The sequence below is a fragment of the Panicum virgatum genome, chromosome 1K (assembly GCF_016808335.1).
Source record: "Panicum virgatum strain AP13 chromosome 1K, P.virgatum_v5, whole genome shotgun sequence".
In the NCBI taxonomy this organism is placed as follows: domain Eukaryota; kingdom Viridiplantae; phylum Streptophyta; class Magnoliopsida; order Poales; family Poaceae; genus Panicum; species Panicum virgatum.
The window spans coordinates 37,909,988-37,923,518 of NC_053136.1; the positions used below are offsets into that span (position 1 = coordinate 37,909,988).

Sequence of the window (13,531 nt, forward strand, 5' to 3'; positions counted from 1 at the left end):
ATGCTGTGAGACATAGTCGGTCAAGATGGGATTTGCCCCTCTCTACAAGAGAGAGATATCTCTGGGCCCCTCGAGTGATTCAGATCAGGAAATGCATGGTCATGCTGGGGTTAAGAGTTAACCAAATATTCCGAATCACAGGATCGAGAAAGAGTGGTCGGCTTTAAGCTAGACCAAATATCGTGAGGCAAAGGAAACAGCATGCATATGATATTGTGGCGGCTCGTCTGATATGATCTTTATGTGCGTATAGGAGTTGACATGTCTTGCTAGAGACCACTGTCTACTATTGGGCCGAGTAAGAGTACTCGGCCCATGTCTATTCGCATGTGAGCCTATAGGGTCACACACTTAAAGGAAAGAAGCCTGATAAGGATGAGATCCGAATTAGACTGGGCTTAAGTGCACTAATGGGCCTTTTAGGCCCAAAAGGGGCGCCCAAGGTGGGGCCCAAGGCAGCCCACCTAAAGGGGCTATATAAACAGAGGGAGGGGGCGCTTAAAAACCTTAATCCTGGTTACTATTCACCCCCGAACAGTACCATGAACAGTAAAGGCGCGCTACAGTGTCACCCCCTTCCCTTTTCCTCTTCCTCGTGCATCTAGCCCTAGTTCGTTCTCGCGGATCTAGCAATCCGGAGTGCGAAGCTTCTTCCCGTACGTGTGGATTTCGTGGAGGTGCTGCGTTTGCTGCACAAGGATGAGCCATTCGTGAGGTGGTTCACACAACTGCACTGCCGGCTTCCATCTGCACTACACCGACGCGCTACAGAAGTTCCGCAACCGCGCGTCTAGTGGTTTATGTGGTAGAAATTTTGTTTTTGCTACCCCATATTCCTACAGCGGTATCAAGAGCCAGTGCTGTCTCATTATAGATTCGGATATGTGCATATGGAGATATGCGTATTTTCAGATCGATATATGACCTAGTTTCGTAAACTAGCTGCGAAGGTTGTGCAACGACATACTCCTACCGGTCGGTTTTCCGCCATCGGAGTTAAGTGATGCACATAAACCCGGTCGCTGTGGTTGGAGATCAATGTGATTGGTCGAATCGAAACTAAGGCATAAGCCAGATGCATGAGATGCATAGGGCAGTAGATTGGATCTACTGCGAATTCCGTTTTTGTTGCAAAAGCGTGTTTTACAGTAAAACAGTCATAACTTTTGCATACAAACTCGGATTTAGGCGAATTTTATATCGATTTGTATCTACAGAAAAAAGTTAGACTTGGTTCAGAACAAATTCTTTGTTTTCGCGAAATTTAGATTTGCGAAATTCGGCCTAGAAGATAGAGTTTTCGGTGTTTTAAGTTCAGACGTCGGAATCGCATAACTCTGTTTTGCAGGTTTTGTGATCGGTATGTCCCCTATGTGTATGTGATGCATGTGTGTAATTGTTCCATGACCAGCGTGTCGTGATTATGACAATTTGGTTGGAGCCATATGAATTGTTGCATTTGATGTAATGGCCTGCGTGCCAACCTGTGATGATCCAAGTCGTGAATGTAATTTTATTTACTAGCTATTAGGTGTAATAACAAGTTCTAGTTCTTGGAGTTTTCATCACATGAAGGATGGTGCACATGTACATGGAGATGGAGATCAACATGGTAAACAAGTTCCATGAAGATAGAGATCTACATGGCGAACAAGTTCTATGGAGATGGAGATCACCAGAAGAACAAGGGCCATACTGATTCACAATTATGAGCTTGCCGTTCTTGACGTTTTACTACTACGTGCGTCATAGTAGAAGTAGAACGATCCCTCACAAATTTCGAGCTATCATGCCCTACCAACTAAACCTTGCACTGTCACATGTCTTGTACGATTGGTGGTGGGTCTATGAAATTAGGGCGCCACTGGTTTTCCTTTAGACAGGCTGTATCGGATACATGCACGCATAAAGGGTTGGTTAGCTTGACAATGTCATCTTAACAGTTAAGGACCTTGGGGCATAAAGGTTGGGAGCGAGACATGGAGATGTCACCCAACAACAAGAGTCATATGTGATATGATTAGCAAAGAGTTGCTTACCAATCTATCTAGTCTTCTAGCGGTGATGCTAAAGCTCACTAGTCGACTTGATAGTTGTGGGTCTTGAATCGCTAAGAATCAATAGAGGGATATTGATTTTAGTGGGAGTAAATTCTGTTAATTGCTTAATATCGTTTACTCCATCATGAATACGTTTGTCTTAGTATTTTGCATTATTATTTTGTTGTAGATCATGGTCCGCAATAACACCCAATCCTTTTCATTGAGTTCGGTCCTTGAGAAGGACAAACGGAATGGGACTAACTATGCGGATTGGATCCGCAACCTGAGAATTGTTCTCAGGGCAGAGAAAAAGGAAGATGTTCTAGATACCCCATTACAAGAAGAGCCTGCTAATGATGCACCTGCTGAGGAAAAGACAGCTTACAGAAAGGCTTGTGACAACAACCTTGAAATAAGCTGCCTTATGCTCGCTTGCATGGAACCTGACATACAGATGCAGTTGGAGACAAACCACGAGGCACACGATATGATTGTGGTGCTTTAGGACATGTTTCAAACTCAGGCCAGGACTGAAAGGTTCAATGTGTCCAAGGCCTTTGTCGAGAGCAAGCTGGCAGAAGGCGCTGCAGTGGGTCGGCATGTAATCAAGATGGTTGGTTACACACAGAGGTTGGAGAAGCTGGGCTTCCCACTTGGCCAAGAGTTGGCCACTGATTTCATTCTTGCCTCTTTACCGCCAAGCTATGGGAACTTCATCTCGAACTACCATATGCATGGGGCTGAAAAGGGCCTGACTGAACTATGTGGTATGCTCAAGACAGCAGAGAGTGACATCAAGAAGAGCACAAGCGGCGGCCATGTGATGGCTGTCCAGAACAAGCCTGCTTTCAAAAAGAAAGGTTCTTCTTGGAAGAAGAAGGGCAAGGCTAAGGTTGCGAACCCTAAGCCAAACCCTTCACCCAAGGCTAAACCTGGACCAGCTGCAGATAATGAGTGCTTTCATTGTCACGAGAAGGGACACTGGAAGAGGAATTGCAAGCTGTACCTCGCCTCGTTGAAGAACCGTTCTTCCACATGGGGTACGCTTGTTGTTCATATTACAGAAATATTTCTCGCTGACTCTTATGTTAATTCTTGGGTATTTGATACCGGATCGGTTGCTCATATATGCAATTTGATGCAGGGAATGACAAAGAGTAGAAGCGTTGAAAGAGGAGAAGTTGACTTCTGCGTCAGCAATAATGCAAGAGTTGCTGCTGTGGCCGTCGGAACGATGCAACTTCACCCACCATCAGGATTTGTCTTGGAGCTTAGTAATTGTTATTTTGTTCCTAGTTTGAGTCGAAACATTTTGTCTGCTTCATGTTTGATGAAGGATGGTTATTCTTTTGCGAGTGAAAACAATGGTTGTGCTATCTCTAAGAGTAATATGTTTGTGGCTTTTGCGTCCATTGTGAATGGGATATTTGTTTTAAATCTTGAAGATTCACCTATCTATAATATTAATGCTAAAAGGCCTCGGCTTGCTGATTTGAATCCTACCTACATGTGGCATTGTCGTCTCGGTCATATAAGCGAGAAACGCATGAAGAAGCTCCATTCGGATGGACTTCTAACTTCATTTGATTTTGAGTCATACGAGACATACGAAGCTTGTTTGCTAGGCAAGATGACCAAGACGCCATTCACAGGTTTACCAGAGAGAGCATCGGACTTACTGGAACTCATACATACTGATGTATGTGGACCAATGAGCTCGATTGCTAGAGGTGGATTCCAATACTTCATAACTTTCACTGATGACTTGAGTAGATACGGCTATGTCTACTTGATGAAGCATAAGTCTGAAACTTTTGAAAAGTTCAAAGAATTTCAGAGTGAAGTTGAAAATCAGTGTGGCAAGAAAATTAAAGCTTTACGATCTGATCGTGGAGGTGAATATCTAAGCCACGAGTTTAGCAATCATCTAAAGAGTTGCAGAATTATTCCACAACTTATGCCGCCTGGAACACCTCAGAGAAACGGTGTGTCTGAGCGATGTAATTGAACTCTGTTGGACATGGTTCGATCAATGATGAGCCAGTCGGACAAACCGTTATCGTTTTGGGGCTACGCTTTAGAAACAACAGCTTTCACATTAAATAGGGTGCCATCAAAATCCGTAGATAAGACACCATATGAGATATAGACTGGCAAGACTCCTAGTTTGTCTTTTCTAAAGATTTGGAGTTGTGAAGCATATGTCAAACGACTCCAGTCTGACAAGCTTGCACCCAAATCGGATTAGTGCATATTCGTGGGAAACCCAAAGGAGACCTTAGGGTATTACTTCTACAATCGATCTGAGGGCAAAGTGTTTGTCGCTCGGAATGGAGTTTTCCTAGAGAAAGAGTTTCTCAAAGGAGAGAAAAGTGGAAGAACGGTGCAACTCGAAGAAGTTCGAGATGAGCCAATAGGACAATACTCTACAAGTGATGCTAATGTAGCTGAACAAATTGAGATGCCTATGGCAATAGAAGCTCCTCCGCAACCACGACGGTCAGCAAGGCTCCGCGCAACGCGGGAATTATTATTGTTAGATAATGATGAGCCTGCAACATATGCAGAGGCGATGGCAGACCCTGACTCTGAGAAATGGCAAGATGCCATGAAATCCGAAATAGAATCCATGAAGGAAAATCAAGTTTGGAACTTGATAGACTCGCCTGATGGTGTGAGAACCATCGAGTGCAAATGGATCTATAAGAAGAAGAAAGATATAGATGGAAATGTTCACATCTATAAAGCTCAACTTGTCGCAAAAGGTTTTCGACAAGTTCAAGGAGTTGACTACGATGAGACTTTCTCGCCTGTAGCGATGCTTAAATCTGTTCGGATTATTCTAGGTATTGCTGCGTATTTCGATTATGAAATATGGCAGATGGATGTCAAAACAGCTTTCCTTAATGGAAATCTGACCGAGGACATGTATATGATGCAGCCCGAGGGTTTTGTCGATCCGACCAATGCTGGAAAGATATGCAAGCTTCAAAAAATCTATTTATGGATTAAAGCAAGCATCTCAGAGTTGGAATATTCATTTTGATGAAGTAGTCAAAGGGTTTGGATTCATTAAAAACGGAGAAGAATCTTGTGTTTACAAGAAGGAAAGTGGGAGCTCTGTTGCATTTCTAATCCTGTATGTAGATGACATACTGCTGATTGGAAATAATATTCCTATGCTTGAGTTCGTAAAGACTTCACTGAAAAATAGTTTTTTGATGAAGGATTTAGGAGAAGCAGCATACATACTGGGCATCAAGATCTTGTTATCGCCATAAATTAACAGGGTTAATTAATGGGCCGCGAGTGAGTTGGGCTTAATGAAGAGAATGAAGAAGGCTTACGAATCGGCTCCTGCGTGAGCATTTGGGCCGTATGGGCCATGTATCTTTAGATTTAGTTCAGATTGAGTTAGAGATAGAGTCCAATATGGACACATTAGTTTAGATTGTTTCCCAAGTCTCCGGACTATAAATATGTACCCTATGATATTCGTAAGAAAAGAACGTCATCACGTTTTGCAACAACACTTTGGCGCAACGCTGCCCCTAATTCTAGGGTTTCATCCAAGTAAGCACCATGCTGCCCTGATCGTCTTCTTGCGATCAGGGCAGCATTGTTCTTGCCTTTACCTTGGTATTACTCGTGCTGAAGTGTTTTTGATGGCGAGTAGTGCTAGTTATCCTGATGTTCGTAGCATGATTTTTAGTAGATCTATCATGTTCTTATTGTTTACCATCTATGAATATCATGTTTTCTCTATGCGCTCATGCTTAATCTTAAGCTAATTCTCATCATAGAGGATTAGTTGCGTAGAGTTAACACCTTACTTCTTTTCTATCTAGTAGATCCAATCTGTTACGGTTTGTTCTTATTTTATAAGGATTAGCCCAACATCTGCTAGGTTAGGCCCTGCAAACGGATTGGATGTTCCGGCGATGTAATAGATGCTTTATCTTAGCCTCGGTAGGGATTGTTCCGGGAATCGGCTCTTGCTAGATCTTAGGCCTCTGTTTTTTGTTACGGTTTAGTTATCTGTTGTGTTTGCTAGGCCTAGTTACGTGTAGGACGTTCCGATCTAGCGGTGAAGCTTTTACTGTCGTGGATCAGATTAGCTAGGTTTAATTGAAGCAAGTTTTCCATAATTATTTGCTTTATTCATCAATATCCGGATACATGCAGATCCAATCTGACACCAGGACTCGATCGGCTCTTTTAAAGCCGATGCAAGAGTCGTCCCGGGGAGCCGACCGCGGCTCGGACTAATGTTTAAACGTGTTTGTGCATGCAGGCAAATCGTTCAAAGCACGTTCGCACCTTCCTGATCGGGTATAGGTCAGGTGGCACGCCCTACATTCTCCGAAATCTTCGGCGTGTGCCGGATTGCGGGCTGTTGTCCGAGGAAGCAGTGCCTGCCAGCGCCCCGGCGACCTCCCGGCTCTTTGTGTTGCCTGTCACTACTCGCCGGTGGATTTTGACCGACAACACATTCTAGCACGCCTGGTGGGACATTCATCAACAATAACGCCCGCTGCAGAGATGACTGGACCTCAAGACCAAGTTCATGTTCCGCCGGTCACCAAACCTGTCACGTATGAAGAGCTGACTCCAGAACACAAGCAAAAATACGATGAGGTCAAAGCTCAGTTCGAAGCCGATCTCATCGGCTCTTTTGAGAGGACCCGCAACCACGGCATCAGGTGGAAGGGGTTCTCACCAGAGGGCGCTCTCGACAACGTTGATCTATCCGTGCCGTCAGAGGTGCGCACCAGGGCCCTACGCTAGGAGATGAACTATATGGTGGCTCACACGCTTCATCGGCACTCAGAAAGCCTGGTGAACGAGTTTGAGCGCGTGGCACATCGCGTTGTCCAGGAGGTGATCAAGAACCAGTACTCCCCATCGGGACCAGTCCTGGGGAGTCACAGGGGGGAAGCTGCATTGCAATCTAGGCCGCCAGTGTCCTACTCGCTCGCTGCAGCAGGACATCAGAGTTTGCCGATCTATGTCGTCTACAAGATCGGCGGTGACCCCGGGGAGGGACAATTCCTGATCGAGCCGCCTAAGGAGATCCCACACGGCTACACGTGCGTGTACATACCTGACAATATCAACCCAACACGCATGGGGCAGCTGGTCAGTACAAGGGCCTCAGGAGCAGACGCAGAGAAACAGGCATGGCTAGCAAAGTACGCTACCGGGCCGAGTGCTGAGCCCTCGGCCCCAGGAGTGCTTAGTGTGGAGCGGGTTAGTGCAATACTGAGGGACCAGTTTGGTATCCTGCCCAAGAGAAAGGCGATCGGCTATTCCAAGCTGTATCCAAGTGACTACGATTTGATCCCGTTGCCACCCAAGTATCGGCTTCCGGAGTTCACCAAATTCAGCGGATCAGAAGGAGCCAGCTCTATTGAGCACGTGAGCCGATACCTAACGCAGCTTGAGATGATCTCAGTGTCGGATCCTCTAAGGGTCCGTTTCTTCTCCCAGTCTCTCACAGGTTCAGCTTTTGGATGGTATACATCACTGCCCCCAGATTCGATCCGGACTTGGAGGCAGCTGGAAGATCAGTTTTAGACCCAGTATCATTCAAAGGCTACTGAAGCCGGGATTGCCGACCTCGCTCAAGTCAAGCAGAAGCGAGGGGAAACTGTTTCAGAGTACGTGCAGCGCTTCCGAGAGGTCAAGAACCGATGCTACACGTCGCGCATAACAGAAAAGGAAGTGGTTGATTTGGCAGTTCTGGGACTCGCTAAGCCGATCAAGGATCTGGCTTTTCAGTTGGAATTCACCTCTCTGGCACACATGGTGCAGAAGCTTACGGTGTATGAACACTACCACCCTGATCTGTACCAGGAAAAGTTCAAGCGCCATGTCAATATGGCCCAAGCTGGTGATTCCGATGATTCTGGCGAGGAACAAGAAGTGGCTATAGCAGAGTGGACCCGGGGGGCAAACCCCGTCCCGTGCAAATGGGTCAAACAGAACAGGCATGTGAAGGGCTTTGACTTTGATGTGGCTAAGGCAGAGCAGATATTCGATTTACTGCTCAAGGAAAAGCAGTTGAAGCTCCCAGAGAGTCACAAGCTACCAACGGCACAAGAGCTGCGGGGGAGGCTGTACTGCAAGTGGCACCACTCGTTCACCCATGCCACAAATGACTGCAAGGAGCTACGTCGGCAGATTCAATCGGCTATCGAGCAGGGCCGATTAATTCTGGCCCAACACACGATGAAAGTGGACAGTCAACCATTCCCACAAGCTAACGTGGTGGAGCTGTCAGATTTCGGATCCGAGGGCCAGAATTTGGCATTCCAGATCAACATGGCGGGACCCATGCGCCGCCGTGACAAGCAGAGGAGAGAGGTCGCTTCTAGCAAACGGCCCCAGGATGAAGACGAGCCAAAGCAGCAACATGTCACTGAAGAACAAGTGCGTCACATCCGCAACCAGCTCCCAGCTTAAGGGTCACACACTTAAGGGAAAGAAGCCTGATAAGGATTAGATCCGAATTAGACTGGGCTTAAGTGCACTAATGGGCCTTTTAGGCCCAAAAGGGGCGCCCAAGGTGGGGCCCAAGGCAGCCCACCCAAAGGGGCTATATAAACAGAGGGAGGGGGCGCCTAAAAACCTTAATCCTGGTTACTATTCACGTGTGGACTTCGTGGAGGTGCTGCGCTTGCTGCACAAGGACGAGCCGTTAGTGAGGTGGTTCACGCAACTGCACTGCCGGCTGCCATCTGAACTACACCGCCGCGCTACAGAAGTTCCGCAACCGCGTGTCTAGTGGTAATCCCATGATATATAACTGCAGTAATCCTGATTTATGTGGTAGAAATTTTGTTTTTGCTACCCCATATTCCTACATCACCCGCATCTGGAAATGCCACCATTTTTAGGCCCCTGAAAATGACGCTCATTTTTAGGGGCGGGTTATTTCTAAGGGCGGGTCGGATGCTATAGTAACCCCGCTCTATTTGTAGCAACGGGTTACATTTTGATTCCTCTCTGAGAAAAAATCAGGGCGTTGCTACAAATTATTTTTGTAGTAGTGGTCCAAACTCTTAATTTGTGACCCACCTAAAAATAGAATTGTTTGTTTCTATTTTCCATATGGTACGGTATTGAGAATCAACCATCTACTTCTCTATATGATGATAGACGGTTTTCCTCATTTACAGGATTTCAACCACTAGTGCAGAACGGGGCTTTAGTCCCGAGCTGCAACTGCCTTTAGGCCCGGTTTTTGAACCGGGATTGGCAGTCTGGGACTAAAGGTCCCAACCCTTTAGTCCCGAGTCCAATAACTGGGACTAAATGGTATGGGTAAGGCAAAAACACTATTCTGCGCAGGTCAGGACTTGAACTCGAGATGTCTCACTTCGCGCGTAGCTTCCTTACCACCCCACCTACACAGCACATATGACTTTAAATGGGATGCCTTCCTTTTAAACAAACCCGTGAAGAACCCTTTAGTCCCGGTTGGAGCCACCAACCGGGACCAAAGGCCCTTTTAGTCCGGGTTGGAGCCACCAACCAGAACCAAAAGGCCATCTTTTGATCCCGGTTGGTATTACCACGCAGGACTAAATGTCCAATAACTTTGGTCCCAGTTGGAGCCACCAATTGGGACTAAAGGGTGACTTTTAGTCCCGGTTGGTGGCTCCAACCGGGACTAAAGCTCCCCCCTCCCCCTATCCGTTGGATCCGGGTCTAAAGCCTTCATTGGTCCCGGGTCCAATGGTGGCCGGGACTAATGTATAGGACCAAAAGCCTTTTCTGTAGTAGTGAACATATCTTGTCACACGGGTTCAAATAAAACCATATGCTAACATACATAGTACGTTGGTATTGACCCTTTTCAGTGTAGTGATCTATACTTCATGTTGTTTTCCCCTGGATATGTGCATCGTATTCCTTGACGAGGGAGAGGAAATGTCAATGATCGGGTACAACGAGAACGCAGCCCCCATCCACCAGCAGGCCAGCATCAAACGGCAGTGAGCATGACTCTGGAAAAAAATATAGAAAAATTATATTCTACACTCGCTTGTAGCTACTCCCACATGTATATCTCATCATATATTACGTATCTGATCCAACAAATAGTATGTACATGGAGTATGTGATCATACTTGAACATTTGTGATGGTATATACATTAGGTATGTAACCATACATTAAAGTATGTGGACATACTTATTTTATATACTAATAATAAGGTATAATCATATATATTTCAAAAATAGGACTGATTTTGAATTTTTTATGTATATACCTTTGAAGTATGTTAGAATGCGTATATGAACATACTCAAATTGATAAATGAGTATGAGAACATACACACGGTGGTATACTGATGATGAGAGTAGTTACATGCGAGTGTAGAAAAAACTCATCCTATATATATATATATATATATATATATATATATATATATATATATATATAAGCACCCAGGAGCATTGGGGAGTCATGTAAGATTTTGAACACCCACGCTGACCGGACTCAACACAGATGAGGTTGCCTGAGTAGTATCGGAACGTGCCATACTGAGACACGCACACCTCCACACACACGCACGCACACCCACACACAGAGGCCTCAGCACCCGGTGCGACACCAGGGTTGCGATCACGGGGGATCGAACGCTGGCGGGCAGCCTCGCAGCCGCAAGCGCTACCACTGAGCCACTGGCTCGTTCGCTCTCGAAATATGTTTCAATCAGTGAGGGAAAAATCAAACGGCAGTGTACAAGCCCCAACCGGCCGGGTCGCATGCATAGTCAACACCGTGGATGGACTATCGGAGGAAAAGACTTTGGTGACTGGATGAACGGCACGGCGTTGGTGACTTGGTGCACGCCAGCAGCCGGTGGTGGACTAGTTGAGTATTAGAGCTCCATTGTCAAAATAATATCATGATGAGAGTTTTAGGGCAAAAAATGAACTTTCAAGAGGCAACATATACTTTATTGTATAACATAGATTGGGTATATAGGTCTAACAATTAACTTTTACACCCGGAATGTATAAAACTTATATAGCATAGATTGGGAGTATGTAATACATGGTCTTGCACTTAACATAGACTGTGTGCATGCATGATTCTTGCCATACTTGTCCATACCCCATTTTATGCATGAGTACCTTAATTTACGCCGCCACCGTTAGAGGAATGAAAGTAACGGGGTGCACAATAAGGCTAGTTTCCTTACTTGCAACTATTCCTACAGCCTCCCGCATGTCGACATCCTTAGGCTCCATTCCCTTAGGAAGTTTCCAATCAAAGTGGTAGAGAAGGCTTGCCAGTGCAAGCTCTATGTTGGCCAGCCCAAGGTTAATGCCGGGACACATACGACGACCAGCACCAAATGGGATGAACTCAAAGTTTGTCCCTCGAAAATCTAGGTTATTAGTCTCAAACCGTTCTGGCTTAAACTCCTCAGGATCGTCCCAGTACGAAGGGTCCCTACCAATTGCCCATACGTTCACGAACACGGCCATGCCCTTGGGGATATCATAGCCCATGACTTGACATGTCTCGCGACACTGACGTGGGATAAGGAGTGGTGAAGTAGGATGCAGCCTTAGGGTTTCTTTGAACACTAGCTTGAGGTAGCTGATCCCGGACTCGGCGATGTCATCGTCGGTGATGATGCTCTTCCCTTTGAAGGCTTCTCGCACCTCAGCCTGTGCCCTGGCCATCGCAGCCGGCGACCGGATCAGTTCTGTCATGGCCCAGTTCAGTATGGTAGAGGAGGTGTCGCTGCCCGCAGCTAACATGTCCTAGAAGAAACATTTGTGCACGCGCAGGTATATTCATCAGCTTCCTAGCTTGATTAGTTATGTCATGGTGATAGAGTGAGAAAACTTACAAACATGAGAGCAATGATGGTTTCATTTGTGAGAGGGATGGGCATGCTTCCGTCCTTCTGGAGCCTGAGCAGCAGGCTAACGAAGCTCTCATGGGCTGTCTCGTCCTCGCACTCCATTGCTTCCTTGGCCTCCTGGATGATCTGCTTGAGTATGCGATCGATCCTTTGGCGGTACGCGAGACCCTTGCGTGGTGCCGTGCCGAGCATCTGCATGATCCTGGAAGACGGGTAGAGGTCGGCAATGGTTATCCCTGACGCCAGTTGCGTCACCGTGTGGACGGCATCGAGGTACTCGTCCTGGTACTTGCACCGGCTGCCGACGCACTCCCTCAGGAAGGCGTCATTAACGAGCTTAGCGACCGCCGTGGAGAAGTCCACAGCAGTGCCGGTGGCGGCGGCCGCGGCCATGGCCTACAGGCAGGAGTGGTAAAGGGTCTTAAAAATTGACTTAGATTATCTAAGGACTGGGCTCTAAAAGAGTTGGGCTTTAATCTTATATAATTTTAAGCTAAAAATATATAAAGATCAACTTAGACTGTGAAGAGACCATTAGGGCCATGACCTATTACCACCCCTACCTGCAGGAACCGCGCCACCTCCTCCTCGCGGATGTACTTGAAGGACTGCACCCGGGTGGCGGTGAGCATCTCTTGCACGACGATCTTGCGGAGATGGCGCCACCGCTCGCCGTAGGGCGAGAGTATCAGGTCAGTGCCCCCGTAGGCGATCGTCGCGCTGGTGGCCGGGGTGTACCGGTCGGCGAAGCTGGTGTCGTGCACCTTCAGGATCGCCTGTGCGGCCTCCATCGACGACGCCACCAGCGCGGGCACCTCGCCGAGGCGGAGCATCATGAGCGGGCCGTGCTTCTTCGCGAGCTCGCGCAGGACCCGGAAGAGCAGCGGGCTGCTGACCAGGTGGTGGAGGCTGCCGATCACCGGCAGCATCCGCGGGCCGGGAGGCAGGTTGAGCTTCGGCTTCGCGGCGAGCGAAGGCCTGATGATGAGCCTCCAGGAGAGGACGACGAGCACCACGGCGGTGGCGACGGCGAGAAGCAGCTTGTCCTTCATGGTGCCGGCTTTCTAGTACTATTCGACATGGCGCCGGTATTGGCTTGATTTATAGGACATCTCAGTACATCATCAGATCAGCCAATTGTTTTTTCCTCACACGTGCTTTGACGAGTAGTGCCATCGCGCGCGCGGAGCTCAGTTTTCAGCGCATGTGTTCGACCTCCGAGCCCGAGGACTGTCGAGTGTCGACCTAGCTTCCGCAGGGGGTGGAGCCAGGGCCCCTGCTGGGCGTGCTGCAGCACGGGCCCAGCCCAATTTATCCCATATAAATTTGTAGATTCTTTAACATCCTCATTGAACACCCCTTACTTCTACCTTAATTAACATCGGCATCTAATTAATAAATTATGAACAGCTTCGTGCATCGTTGACTCCTTGGTCAAGTGGTTGGCTCGTGGGAATAATTTTAATAAAAAAACAAGATTGTCCCTGATCCGCATCTTTTGACTAGCTCAGTGGTCGTGGATACTATTGCACTAGCTAATATAAAAGCATCCTCCAAAATCCAAAAGCATCTCTAAATTAGATGGGATAGGTAAAAAT

The 13,531-nt window shown here is 47.1% G+C and overlaps 1 protein-coding gene across 1 annotated transcript; it reads right to left on the bottom strand.

Moving 5' to 3' along the window:
- Positions 1-10,986: 10,986 nt before the first annotated feature.
- On the bottom strand, positions 10,987-13,005 carry LOC120705893 (zealexin A1 synthase-like). Its single transcript, XM_039990439.1, has 3 exons — positions 12,497-13,005; positions 11,919-12,329; positions 10,987-11,829 (listed from the first exon to the last, which is right to left on the bottom strand). Exons 1-3 carry the CDS (start codon positions 12,983-12,985, stop codon positions 11,197-11,199), a joined length of 1,533 nt encoding a protein of 510 aa, XP_039846373.1. The 5' UTR covers positions 12,986-13,005; the 3' UTR covers positions 10,987-11,196.
- Positions 13,006-13,531: the final 526 nt, after the last annotated feature.

Excerpts from the sequence above, each read along its gene's own strand:
- LOC120705893 (XM_039990439.1), bottom strand. The coding sequence starts at position 12,985 with ATGAAGGACAAGCTGCTTCTCGCCGTCGCCACCGCCGTGGTGCTCGTC. Across the intron at positions 12,330-12,496 it reads AGGTGGCGCGGTTCCTGCAG|GCCATGGCCGCGGCCGCCGC; the intron begins GTAGGGGTGGTA and ends TCCTGCCTGTAG. Across the intron at positions 11,830-11,918 it reads CCATCATTGCTCTCATGTTT|GACATGTTAGCTGCGGGCAG; the intron begins GTAAGTTTTCTC and ends TGTTTCTTCTAG.